The 13850-nt window shown below is 37.7% G+C and overlaps 2 protein-coding genes and 1 non-coding gene across 3 annotated transcripts; 1 reads left to right on the plus strand and 2 right to left on the minus strand.

Annotated features, from left to right (window-relative positions):
- Positions 1-3184: 3184 nt before the first annotated feature.
- LOC113753051 lies at positions 3185-3290 on the plus strand. The gene has a single exon (XR_003464960.1). It is a non-coding gene; the product is annotated as a U6 spliceosomal RNA (small nuclear RNA).
- Positions 3291-8358: 5068 nt separating this feature from the next.
- Positions 8359-8943, minus strand: LOC113770114. Its single transcript, XM_027314484.1, has one exon. The coding sequence runs from the start codon at positions 8941-8943 to the stop codon at positions 8359-8361; it is 585 nt and encodes a 194-aa protein (XP_027170285.1).
- A 2468-nt stretch (positions 8944-11411) lies between these two features.
- Positions 11412-13502, minus strand: LOC113770147. The gene is made up of 2 exons (XM_027314533.1): positions 13323-13502; positions 11412-12923 (listed from the first exon to the last, which is right to left on the minus strand). The coding sequence occupies exons 1-2, from the start codon at positions 13500-13502 to the stop codon at positions 11412-11414; spliced, it is 1692 nt and encodes a 563-aa protein (XP_027170334.1).
- Positions 13503-13850: the final 348 nt, after the last annotated feature.

Genomic DNA, 13850 nt, shown 5'->3' on the forward strand with positions numbered 1-13850 from the left:
AAAATAAAAAAAGAAGAGAAAATGAAGGGAGATACCTCAATGAGAGTTATGGTCCTTTGTTAGAATTTTTTTTGATGAAATTCCAAAGTTTCAATCCAACCAGTTGCTGCCTTGTTGTGTTTGACTTGCTAGTATGTGACGGCCCCATCTTCCCCTAGGGCGTACCCCAGGGTTCGGCGGGTCGTCTGCCCAACTCTCGCCGGGGCTCACTACAGTTCTCAAATAAATTACATCACTCACTTCCAAACATAGGGTACGATCCTCAATAATAAACGAAATAACATTTCCCAAGTTCAGAATGTATACTTACATACATTTCCCTATCAAAAGTAGTACAAACCCAAATGTACAAAGATTTTCAATTCTTCATACATCCAACTCTTGCCAAGCGCTAGGGCGAGAATCATTACAAAAATTCAAAAGAACTAGACTAGGTTAGTCTGTACAGATCTCTCGTCCTTGCTCGCATTCCCTGTTAAGGAAAACAAAACTAACGGAATAAGTTAAAAGCTCAGTGAGGTTCCAAACACATAATCAACTAAAACAAGGACATTAATCATGTAATAACAAGTAATCCGGGAGCCATTGACAATATAAAACAATGATAATACATTCTTTAAAAGGATACATGCTCACTTGGAGCCTTTCGTTCTTTCATTCACCCTTCATTTCCTTATTCCTCCAATCATTTTAAAATGCATTTTGTAAGTGAAAACTCCTCAATTGATATTATCACTCATTCATTCATTTCATTCTTCCCCGTTTTGGATATTGGCCAGACTCCACCTGACAACGTGGTAATACTTGAGTATACCAAACTTTCACCCAGGGTCACCAAATCGCTCGACCGAGTCCGCTTCTGACTCGAGTCGACAGGCAACAAAGGGCAAGGGTCCAATTCAGCCAAACGGCTTACATTCATGCGCAACTAGCATTTAATCATTTAATCATTGAAAATTTCACATTCATTTAGGTCGAGTGCGATAAAGTACATACTCGCCTAGTAAAATTCATTTTAACAGTCATTGATAACATTGAACATTTAATCATACATCCACAACAAGCCACATAGTCAATGAAAACATAACATATAAAGAACACTCACCTATTTAAGCAAAATAACATCCAAAATATCCTTCCAGATAACACCCTCAATCACCAAGGAACTCTAATATAATCAAAAGAACACATTATGCTTCAACCATAAAAAATTTAAGTGATTCAAAGAAAATTCGAATACGTACTAGTACAAAGTATAAATATGGTTTTGGAAGTGAAAAGAGTACATTTAAACCAAAAGACATAAGTAAAATATTTGTAAAACTTATACTCACTCGTAAAACTTTAAAATCTCTATTTGAGTCGAAGTGACAAAGAAAACGTATTTCTATTAGTCGTAAATTTCATTTTTCCAAGGGTACATGTTCGGCCAAATTCTAACTTATATATCTCGATAAAAGAAGACGCAATAGCCTAGATGGTTCAAGTGGTATTCGCTCTCAAGCCTTACTCAAGTCGCAAGTATATCTACCTAATTCTCGAGCGTAAATTTGGGCAGCACGCCCTTTGTATTTACCTATTTTTCAGCCATTTATGGTTTCATTCTTTTCCTCAATCAGTCCCAAAGTCACACACAAAATAATATCATTTCAATAGCCGTTCAATAGGCTCAACGTCATATAATTACAAAATCATGCTACAGAAATGACCGGAAATAAGGGTTAAAGCAAAACGTAAAAAGACAGGTTCGACGTCTCTTAGCGTAATGGTCACAACTAAAGCTACGCTTATCAGATTGGGGTGAAATTTATACCATTTCGAAGCTAAGATAAAGGGCTACAACTTTGATGAAGACCACTCAGTTCAGTTCGTAGTGTATTCAGGTCAAAATATCAAATTACAGAACCAGAATCTCACAATCAGGCTAGTTAACCGCACTATGCTTAACTGACAATAACTCAGGTTACAAAAGTCTGATTGAGGCGTTTTCAGAGGCGTTGGAAAGATAAAACATAGTACTACAACTTTTGTGTTTTGGCCAAATGCTAATTCAATACGGATAAAGGTGAAAAAATGTGGCCAGAATGGTGAAATGTCAAAACGGTCCACAGAGCTCTACCTATGGCAGTCAAGGGTATTTTTGTCTTTTCACAAGCTACAGTTCTCAGATTGAACTGAAATTTTACAAGAAGCTATAAAACATCATTTCCTACAACTTTTATGTTTTAACCTAAGGCTGATTTGGCCTCCATCATGGCCAAACAGAACCGGGCAGAACAGGGTAAGATGAAAACCCTAAAACTGAAATTTCCATAATACTACTTCCCACTATGAAATATGCTCATAAACTACCAAAACTACAACTTTAAACCACTAATTAGCAATTAATTGAAGTAAAGATGAGGTTCTTGGCAAAATACCTTGGAAACTCAAGAAAAATTGTAGCTTAGTATCTTTCCTCCCACAATCACTCCACCAACTCCTTCAACCTTCCTTAATAAGCACTTGTGTGGTGTAGTTTCAATTTTGGTTGGCTACAACTCAAGATTCAAGCTAGCAAGTGAAGTAGAAATTGAAGTTTCTCTCCTTGTTTTTCTCCTCAAGAGGGTCGGCCAAGGGAAGCTCAAAATGAAGAAAATGTTAGTCAAATTTTGATTTTATTCAAGAGGTAAGAAAGTCCTTGGTCCAAGTCAAAAGTCCAATAAATTTAAGACAAGTGGTTAGCCAAGATTAATCCTTATCTTATTGTCTTCCAACACTAATCTTTCTAGCTAATCCCTAATTATCACCTAGCACCTTGGAAAATAATAACACTTAGCAAAACTCTAACTAGTGCTCCAAAATTTATCGCACTTACCGCACTAACGGGTCTCACGTCCATAATGCACTTCAAATTTAACGTACACTAACTTATACTAGGAAAATGATTTAACACTGTACTTGCTTATAAAAATTTATAGAAACTTTAATATTTTAAAGGCAAGTATAAAAATGTAGGCAAAAATAAAATAATGCCTAGAAAATATGAAAATTTTCGGGTTCTCACACTCTCTCCCCCTTAAGAAATTTCGTCCTCGAAATTTTTACCTTCAGATGACTCAAGAGCTTGTTGGTTGTCTAAGGCATATATCTTTGCCGGTACTTTTGTTCGATTTCCTCTTTCATTCACTTGTTTCGGTTTTTGGTTCCATCCTTCGGGACATCCGATAAAATTGGAACGATACAGAGAAGATTAGCATGGCCCCTGCGCAAGGATGACACGCACAAATCGAGAAATGGTCCAAATTTGGAGTGTCATGCTCCCACATCGGCTAGGGAGAGAGCCTGGGCTGATTTGATAAGTCTGTTGTGGTATCACCCACCTTGACGAAGCCTTTTGGTGAGGTAGCCTGTGGGTGCCTGTTGTGTTGTCCAACACCGCCAAGAACAAAACTCACGGCCCCACGGGGTGTCAAACTGTGGGACAATATTGTCGAGGGACTGTTAGAGTTGGTATCAGAGCCGACTCCCGACCCCGGTGTGCCAGCGAGGACGCTGGGTCCCCTAGGGGGGTGGAGTGTCATGCTCCCACATCGGTTAGGGAGAGAGTCTGGGCTGTTTTGATAAGTCTGTTGTGGTATCACCCACCTTGACGATGCCTTTTGGTGAGGTAGCCTGCGGGTGCCTGTTGTGTTGTCCAGCACTGCCAAGAACAAAACCCACGGTCCCACGGGGCGACAAACTGTGGGATAATATTGTCGAGGGACTGTTAGATAGTAGGTGTGTGTGTGAGATTGAGAGGGGGAAAAGGAGAGGAGAACCAAGAGGAAGAGGGAATTGAGGGAGTGTTTTTGTATATGGAGTTGTATTGGCAATTTTTTTTCGAGAGAGAGGAGGGCCAAGAGTCACTTGGGAGGAGGAAGAGTGCTTTCCTTCTTTTTTTGTGGCTTGTCTGTTGGGAACAAAGAAAAAGCCGAGAGCCCCAATTCAGAGAGTGGAGTTGGTGTCTTGTGTATCTGGGAAATGTTGAGTATTGAGAGGAAGAAAAACCAACGGCCGAGGGGGAGTCAAATGGGTTTGGTTTCTTTCAAATGATGGCTTTTTACTAAATGAAAAGAAAGGTCATAGGAATTGAGTGTAAAATGGGTTAAGTGTATTTAGTAGGGAAAATGATGAAAATGTGTAAGTTTAGTCATGATTTGATTTTGATCTTTTTTTTTTTTTTTGCTTTTGATTTTGATTGATTTTTTTTCTTTTTCATAATTTCCTTTTCTTAAAATAAACTTAAAAAAAATGAGAAAAATATACATTAAAATGAAAGAAAATAAATGACTTATCACATAAAATTTTGACAAAAATTTGGTAAAAATTTAGTAAAAATTTGGTGTCTACACTTTACCCCTCTTTGTCTAGAGTTTCGAAAAAATTCAAGACAAAGACGTAGACACCAAAACACTCACTTGCTTCTTCTACCTGCGCCTGAGCTAAAACAATCAAGCCAAACATTTGGCTATAATTATTAGGCAAAAATGATGCAATAATGTTGCAAAAGAAATGACCGAACTCATATAGAGTTGCCTACGTATTCCATCATGAGAATCAGGTCAAACGTAGTTCGAGTACAAGTGAATCACAATGAAACAAGTACATTGACCATCTGTGATCATTGCAAAGTCGAAGAAGTCTGAGCTCTCAGAACTTTTAAACATGAAATACAAAATGAATGATAAAGCATAATTATTAATCAAATAGTCAAGAAAAGTGGGTTGTCATGATTTAGAAAAGATGCGCAGAGAGACGCCGTTACGCTCCAAGAAGGGAGGTAGAAGAGTGCGCAGCAAACGCTGAGACTCGCCAACAAGAAATTAAATTTGATTGTCAGAAAATAACAGATTGGTGGGATAAGACCCGAACCCAATAAAATAAAATGGTCAGTGTGATAAAACCCAAACCTGTCAAGATTGGTGAAAGCGGTTAGTGGAATAAAACCCGAGCCTGCCGAGGTTGGTGGGATAAAATCCAAATCCAATGAAATTAAAAACAGTCAGTGGGATAAAATCCGAGCCTACCGAGGTTGGTGGGATGAAACCCAAACCCAACAAAATTAAAAATGGTCAGTAGGAGAAAAATCGAGCCTGCCAATGTTGGTGGGATAAAACTCAAACCCAACGAAATTAAAAACGGTCAGTGGGATAAAACCCAAGCCTACCGAGGTTGGTGGGATAAAATCCAAGTCCAACGAAAAATAAAAACGGTCAGTGGGATAAAATTCGAGTCTGCCGAGGTTGGTGGGATAAAACTCAAACTCAACGAAATTAAAAACGATCAGTAGAATAAAACTCGAGTCTGTCGAGATTGGTGGGATAAAACTCAAGTTCAACGAAATTAAAAACGGTCAGTGGGATAAAATCCGAACCTGCCGAGATTGGTTGGATAAAACCCAAATCCAACGAAAAAATAAAAACGGTCAGTGGGATAAAATTCGAGCCTGCCGAAGTTGGTGGGATAAAATCTAAATCCAACGAAATTAAAAACGGTCAGTGGGATAAAATCCGAACCTGCCGAGATTGGTGGGATAAAATTCAAATCCAACAAAATAAAAATGGAATAAATGAAAACACAAGTTCTATGCTAACGAACTAAAAGATCAGAATGCATGTTACTCAAAAGGTAATAAACGAAGAAAAACTTACTTAGTGGACTTACAACTCTTTTGATTTTTCGAATTTTAAAAGAAAGAGAATAATGATTTTTCTTTTCTTTATTCGGAAATGTACAGTGGAACTTGGAACTCAATCCTTCTACCGTCTACCCCCAGTGTGAATCATACTCAACTAAACCAGTATTGTGTCATATAGTTTTTCCTGCAAAAAGGAAAAGAAACAACTGTGATAGAAACACTGCCACCACCATGTGATCCCTTTGCCTTGAGAGCCGTGCAACCATGAGTTTCAATATCGACAAATCGCTCCCTTAGGTTCGGTCGACAACCCCTCCAAAATCTTTGCAACTGTCAAATGTCAATTATCCATGCATTATTATCATAGGACCTTCAATTTCCTGACTCCATTTGGATAAATTATAGGGGATTGTCTTTTGAGTGAGACACAATAAATGAGAAATATAAACAATTGAAAAATGTATTATTTATCATGCAATAATGCTGATATGAAATACACAATGATACATAATAAGTAAATAAAATAGTAAATCGGATAGTAAAACAAAATTGTTGAAGTTATGAACATGGGTCCAAGGATCAAAAGTTGGATAGATATTTAGAGGACGACCTTTGATGAAAAAAAATGCTCCATCTGACCCCTTCGACGTCATCCATTTTGGTATTCATTGTTGGCAAAAGAACAACAGTATGAAAGAGACTCAAATCAACATAGTCACCAACTTTCAGACCTCAGCATCTTCTTATTCGTTGCTGATCCTCTTGTATTTCAAAACCCTACCTCAGTGCCCTTTTGGGTTTTCACTAAGGTTACCCCCACCCCTTTTCCTTTTTCTTTCTTTTTTTTTGGTTTTTTTTCTTCTTTTTTTTTTCTTTTTTTTTGAAGGTGTCCTTTCAAGTTTTCACCTTGAAATATAGACAAGACAATTTTAACCCCAACTGTATCAATCCAGTCATATTTTGAGAATTTGTGGCATCAGTGAAACAATCATCTCTGAAATATTTCAGAAAAGTTGTATTTACATCATTTGCCAATTGATTAAGAAAATTTTTTCTCAAAATACTGCAAAATATGAAAGTCGGCAATTTTGGCTCTTGTGATTAGGATCAAATAGAGTAGTAAAGGAAATGTTAAGGCTTGAAAATCTTGACAGTGGATCATATGATAGGTTAGCAATCATTTGAGGTAACATTCTTTCAAAAAACTTGCTCTGGGTTGGAAAGAGATAAAATTTGCCCCAGTTCAATTCACACAAATTTTCTCTATTTTTCTTTTCTTTTCTTTTTTTTTATTTTTTTATTCTTCTTTCTTCTTTCCTTCATTTATTTTTCTTTTCTCTCTCTTTTTTTTTTAAAAAAAAAATTGCCCCAGTATAGGGTTAGTGATCTTATGGGAATGCCAAGCGAAAAAGGAAGATGGTTCTGAAAAGTCAAAAGGAAAAAATTAGGGATAGGATATTGAAATGGAAAAATGAAAGGAAGTATGCCTTAAATCCGTCTCTTGCAATATTTTTAAAGAAAAATTTTTTTGTAATCAAATAAAAAAACTTTTTGAACATGTCTGCATTGATTGGTTAGGGAAAAAATTGACCGTCCATTTCCATAAGGATAAGCGCTCCTCTAGATAACACTTTCTTAACAATGAATGGCCCTTACCAATTGGGAGCAAACTTCCTTTTAGCCTCCTCTTGCATTGGAAGAATCCGTTTCAAGACCTTATCTCCAATTTCAAACAAACAGGGCTTAACTTTTTTATTGTAAGCACGAGCCATTCGTTGCTGATAACATTGTCCATGATAGATGGCATTCAACCTCTTTTCATCAATTAGAGACAACTACTCATAGCGTTTCCTGACCCATTCAGCATCTTCTATCTGAGCTTCCATTAAAATGCGTAAGGAATGAATTTCAACTTCTGTAGGCAATACTGCTTCCATTCCATACATAAGAGAGTAAGGAGTTGCTCCGGTAGAAGTCCTGATAGTAGTTCTGTAAGCCATCAATGCATAAGGCAGTTTCTCATGCCAATCCCGGTATGCTTCAGTCATCTTGCGAACGATTTTCTTTAAATTCTTATTTGCGGTTTCGACGGCTCTATTCATCTGAGGCTTGTAAATGGGAGAATTGCGATGTCTGACCTTAAATTGTTCACATAACCCATCCACCATATCGTTATTGAGGTTCTTGGCATTATCGGTGATTAATGTCTCCGGTACGCCAAAACAACAGATGATGTTATTTCTTAAAAAATCTGACACCACTTTCTTAGTCACATGCTTATAAGATGCGGTCTCAACCCATTTGGTGAAATATTCAATCGCCACTAGAATGAATCGATGCCCATTCGAGGCAGGAGGATCAATAGTTCCGATCTCATCCATTCCCCAGATTGAGCATGGTCATGGAACAGTCATGTTATGCAGTTCCGTAGGGAGAGCACGTATGACATCACCATGTATATGACATTTGACACACTTTCTGACAAAATCTTTACAGTCATGCTCCATAGTAAATCAAAAATGCCCTGATCTCATGATCTTCTTAGCCAGTAGATGCCCATTTATGTGTGGTCCACAAACCCCACTATGCAATTTCTTCATCATAAAATCGATTTCCTCTTCATTGATACATCTCAAAAGGCCCAAATCAGAGGTTTTCTTGTATAGCACTTCTCCATTCAAGAAGAATCTTGATGACATTCAGCGTAAGAAACTTTTTACAACAGAATCAGCATCAGGAGGGTAGGATCCCATTTTCATGAATTCCTTAATATCATTGCACCAGGGGCGAACATCAGAGATCCTTTCCATAACCAGACAATGCGCTGGCCTATCCTGAAGTTGAATTTGTATAGGTTCAATCACCAACTCATCTGGATGTTGGATCATCGAAGACAGAGTAGCTAAAGCATCAGCAAAGGCGTTACAAGTGCGGGGAATATGTCTGAGTTCCAAATTCCTGAATTTGCTGGCCAAGCTAAGCAAATTACAATGATACAGCATAATTTTTGAATCTCGAGTTACCCACTGTTTAAGCGTTTGGTGCACAAGTAAATCGGAATCACTGAATGCTATCAGGTCCTTAATCTCCATATCCAATGCCATTTTCAATCCAAAAATACAAGCTTCATACTCGGCCATATTGTTGGTACAAGAAAATCGTAATTTGGTAGTAGTAGGATATTGTTTTCCTTCAGGCGACACTAAAACTACTCCAATTCCAGTTCCAAAAGAATTCGATGCACCGTCGAAAAATAACCTCCACCCAAGATACTGCTCACTCATGTCCTCAACTGCTCCAATGAACAAAATTTCTTCATCAGAAAAATAGGTATGCAATGGCTAGTAATCATTCTCTCTTGGATTTTCTGCCAAATAATTTGCTATGGCTTGGCCATTGATTGCCTTCTGTGTTGTCAAGACAATGTCGAACTCAGAAAGGATCATTTGCCACTTAGCCATGCGTCCCGTGGGCATCGACTTTCCCAACAGATATTTTTGAGGATCAGAACGAGAAATCAGGTAAGTGGTATAACCGAGCAAATAATATCTCAACTTCTGAGCTGCCCATGCTAAAGCACAACAACTTCTCTCAAGGAAAGAATAGTTGACCTCATATGTTATAAATTTCTTACTCAGATAGTAGATGGCTTGTTCTTTTCTCCCAGATTCGTCATGTTGTCCCAGAACGCATCCAACAGCCTCATCGAGAACAAATAAATACATAATCAGAGATCTTCCTGACTGAGGTGGCACTAAGACTGGAGGATTTAATAAGTAATTATTGATCTTATCAAAAACTTGCTGACAGTTTTCATTCCAATCCATCGGCGCATTCTTTTTCAACAATTTGAACAAAGGCTCGCAGGTAGAGGTTAACTGTGCAATGAATCGGCCAATGAAATTGATCTTTCCAAGAAAGCTCTTCATATCTTTTTGAGTTTTTGGAATGGGCATATCTTGAATTATTTTTATTTTCACAGAATCTATCTCTATACCCTTTTTGCTGACAATAAAACCCAATAATTTGTCACCTGGAGCTCCAAAAGCATATTTCGCAGGGTTCAACTTTAAATTATATTTTCTCAACCTTTCAAACAGTTTCTTTAAATCAACCAAATGGTCCTCGACCTTCTTGGATTTAATTATGATATCATCCACATAAACCTCCATCTCTTTGTGAATCATGTCATGGAACAGGGTAGTCATGGTCCTCTAATAAGTAGCTCCAACATTCTTCAACTCGAAAGGCAGCACTCGATAATAAAAGGTTCCTCATGGATTGATAAAAGAAGTTTTCTCTCTGTCTTCTTTTGCCAGTAAGATTTGATGATACCCAGCAAAACAATCACCAAAAGATTCAATTTCGTGTCCAGCAATATTGTCCAAAAGAATATGAATATTTGGCAAAGGAAAATCGTCTTTTGGACTAGCTTTGTTCAAATCTCTGTAATCAATACATACTCGCACCTCCCCAAATTTCTTAGGCACTGGCACAAGATTCGATAGTCAGATGGGATAATGAGACACCATGATTATCTTGGCATTGAGTTATTTCACAATTTGTTCCTTTATCTTAAGACTCATTGCTGGTTTGAATTTACGTGGCTTCTGCTTTACAGGTAAAAAATTTGGATCAGTTAGCAACCTGTGAACTACTATGTCCGTAGAGATCCTTGGCATATCATCATATAACCATGCAAACACATCTTGAAATAGCATTAAGAATTCAATCATTTCCTCCTTCTGTTTCTTATTCAAATGAATGCTGACTTTAACTGCTTTAACCTCCATCTTAGTGCCAATATTGATGATTTCTATTTTTTCTAAGTTGAGTTTGGATTTCTCTTCATACTGTTTTAAATCCCTTGAAATGGACTCAAATTCTTCCTCAGTATTGCTCTCATTTTGAATTTCAGATTGCATGATTTCAAATTCATGAGAGATATCGAGATTACAGCCATCGAATTCCAAAATGGTGACATCCAAAGGGTCAGAGAATTTTATTTGTGACCATCTGAAAATAGAATAGAATATACATAATAAATAAATAGAAAAAACAGGAGAAGCCTTCCATTTCATTAAATTCAAAATGCATCAAGACTTCACAAAAAGATAAATATACAGACATGATTGCTATTTAAAGACATATCTAGCCCAAACCTTTATTTCCTTGCACAAAACAATCTATATTAACTGAAATGAGAATAAAGGTTCAAAGAATGAAAGCAATTTGTTTTAACAAAAGATCCAAACTACCGTCTTATCTGGATATAATCTAGACAAAAGGCAATCCCCTTAAATTTATCGAAATTTCCTTCGAAAGGGAAGATAATCAGCAGTCCAATTCTGAATGGCTCATTCGGTAATTGACAAAAATTCTGAATTCTCTGATGGCTCCTCATTACAAATGATCCCAACAAATAATTGAGATAGATCCACTTCAATCTCCTCCACAGGATTCTTTGTTTCTGGCATGATCACCTCTGATGGACGAGAAAAAGTGTGATATAGCGGTGGGACATTTAAGACTGTTTGTTTACCCTTCTTTCCAACTTGTTTTCGAACTTGCATTTCTCTTCTATCCTTGGCAGTTGGATGAAATCCCAATCGAAATATATCTTTTTGCGTCGGGATCTCTATTGACTCCAAAATTTCTTGCAATTCCCGCCCAAGACCTTTTCCTATTTCATATCCACCTCGAATCATCTCCCTAGCCATCATAATACTGGCTTCTGGCAAGTCTGATTTAGTCAACGACTTATCTTTGGATACCCAACCCACAGAGACGATGTCAGCAATATATGAGATGAAATTGGAGTCCTTTTTCTGTCTTCACTTTTGAATTTTGTATCAACAATCATGGTACAGTCATCCTCAGCAAACACAGTGATGTATTGATCATTCACAATAAACCTCAACATTTGATGCAGAGAAGATAGCACTAAATTGGAAACATGTATCCAAGATCTTCCAAACAAAATATTGTAAACACTAGAGAAGTCCATTACTTGGCAAGTAACTTGGAATTGAGCAGGGCCTATCTCCGATACCAGATCTATTTCGCCCATAGATTCTCTCCTTGAACCATCGAACGCTCTAACCACAGTTGCAGACGGGCGGAGTTTAACGTCAATAAATCCAAGTTTAGTGAGAATGTTCCATGAACAGATATTCAGCACTGACCCATTATCCACCAAGACTCTCGGCAACAGCTTTCCATTGCAGCGGATAGATATATACAAGGCTCTGTTATGGCCGATCCCTTCTGCAGTCAGATCGTCATCGAAGAAGGCGATATGATTAGCAGCAAGTACATTTCCCACAATATTAGAAAATTTATCCACCGGAATATCTTTAGGTACTTGAGCTTCGTTCAGGATTTTGAGCAATGCTTCACTGTGTAGCTCGGAGATCAAGAGAAGATTCAGAAAAGAAATCTGAGCAGGCATCATATCCAACTGTTCTACTATTTTGTACTCACTTCTCTTCAACATCTTTAAAAAATTCACAACTTCATTTTCAGACACAAGAGGCTTGGGCGTCGGAGATTTAACCTTGGTTCTAGACTGAACATCAATTTCAGAGTTTTTCACAATTCTCCCAGACGTGGTAATAGTAAATTCCTCTTCCTTTAAGCATTTTTTATCTCCAATCAACAGAATAGACTCCTCGTAATTCCATGACACCTCTTGCAAGTTATTGATAGGCATTTGTTCCGAAAATTCAAGAATGACAGGCTCTAATATATCCCATTCAAAAGATGGTAGATCCAGAATAAAATGAGCTTTAGAATTGTCAACCTCGGAAGGCCCTCTTTCTACTATAAATGGTTCCTCTTTTTCAAACACAAAAGATCTCAACTTTTTCTCAATATTATCCTTAGTCATGGACTCTTCAGCAGACATCAATTTTCTCATTCTCACGTGGTCGGTCTCCATTACGCCAAACATCTCAGTTTCATCTATAATGTACTGAGTGGGATCGATAAAGTTTTCATCAGCGATAATAACCCCCACAGTGCTCCCATGCTCAGGTAAAGGATTCTTGTTGACATTCGGTCCTTGCTCTCCCTTTCTTTTAAGAAGGATGTCTCCAGAATCAATCATGTCTTGAATCTTATATTTTAAAATCCAACAATTGCCAGTGATATGACCTGGACTCCCAGAATGATAAGCACAGATTGCTTGCGCATCATAACTTGGAGGAATGCCTTTGGAATAAAGTTTGGGAGGAACGGTGCCAATTTTTCCAACTGCTTTTAACTGCTCATACAATTGATCAATAGGTCAGCCCAAGTTGGTGAAGATTCGAAATTGCTTCTGAGTTTGGATTCCGCTGGTTTGAAAAGGATTTTGAGAAGGGTTATTATTTTGCAGGGTTGGTCTGGGATGATAAATGGGACATGAGTGATTTTGAAAGATAGGTTATGGGGTTGGAGGTAACGGTGAAATATTCAAGTGACTTGGTCGAGATTGATGAAATTGGGTAGTAGTGTGGTAGACTGGTTGAGGGTTAGGATAATATGGATAAGGAACAGAATATGTGGGATGGTTTCAGATTTTGGGTCTAAAAGACGGGCCTTGATCCCATATAAAAGCAGTTTCTCCTTCTTTCTTCTTGAATGTGGGCTTTTTCCCATTATTGTTTTGATTTTGTAGAACATCCAATTGCAACTTTAATGCAGACACATTAACAATCTTCCCTGCTTTGATAAATTCATCATACTCCTCCAACTTGTTAATGATAGCAGCAAACGAACTTCCAGTCATGCGAAAGATCTCTTCAAAGTAGGGTGGATCGTGAGTCTTGATGAAAGTACGAACAATTTTCTCCTCAGTCATAGGAGGCTCCACTTTGGCAGCTAACTTTCTCCATTGCTTTCCGTAGGTCTTGTGATCTTCCGATGGCTTTCTTTCGTACCCTCCAGTGTTGTTCGTGTTGGTGCCAACTCACAGTTAAATTCATATTGCTTCACAAAAGCTGTTGATAGATCCAACCAGGTTTTGACCTCTCCAGACTTTAAATTTGAATACCAATCTAAAGCATCTCTCTCCAAACTTTCTGGAAATAAACGCATAGGCAAATTTTCATCATCCACGGGTTTACCTAACTTATTGGCAAACATCTTGAGATGCGTCTTAGAATTTTCAGTTCCATCATACTTGCTGAATTTGGGAGTTTTGAATCCC

Source organism: Coffea eugenioides, chromosome 1, assembly GCF_003713205.1.
Source record: "Coffea eugenioides isolate CCC68of chromosome 1, Ceug_1.0, whole genome shotgun sequence".
Lineage (NCBI taxonomy): Eukaryota > Viridiplantae > Streptophyta > Magnoliopsida > Gentianales > Rubiaceae > Coffea > Coffea eugenioides.

Excerpts from the sequence above, each read along its gene's own strand:
- LOC113770114 (XM_027314484.1), bottom strand. The coding sequence starts at position 8,943 with ATGAGTGAGCAGTATCTTGGGTGGAGGTTATTTTTCGACGGTGCATCG.
- LOC113770147 (XM_027314533.1), bottom strand. The coding sequence starts at position 13,502 with ATGACTGAGGAGAAAATTGTTCGTACTTTCATCAAGACTCACGATCCA. Across the intron at positions 12,924-13,322 it reads CATTAAAGTTGCAATTGGAT|TTAAAAGCAGTTGGAAAAAT; the intron begins GTTCTACAAAAT and ends TTGTATGAGCAG.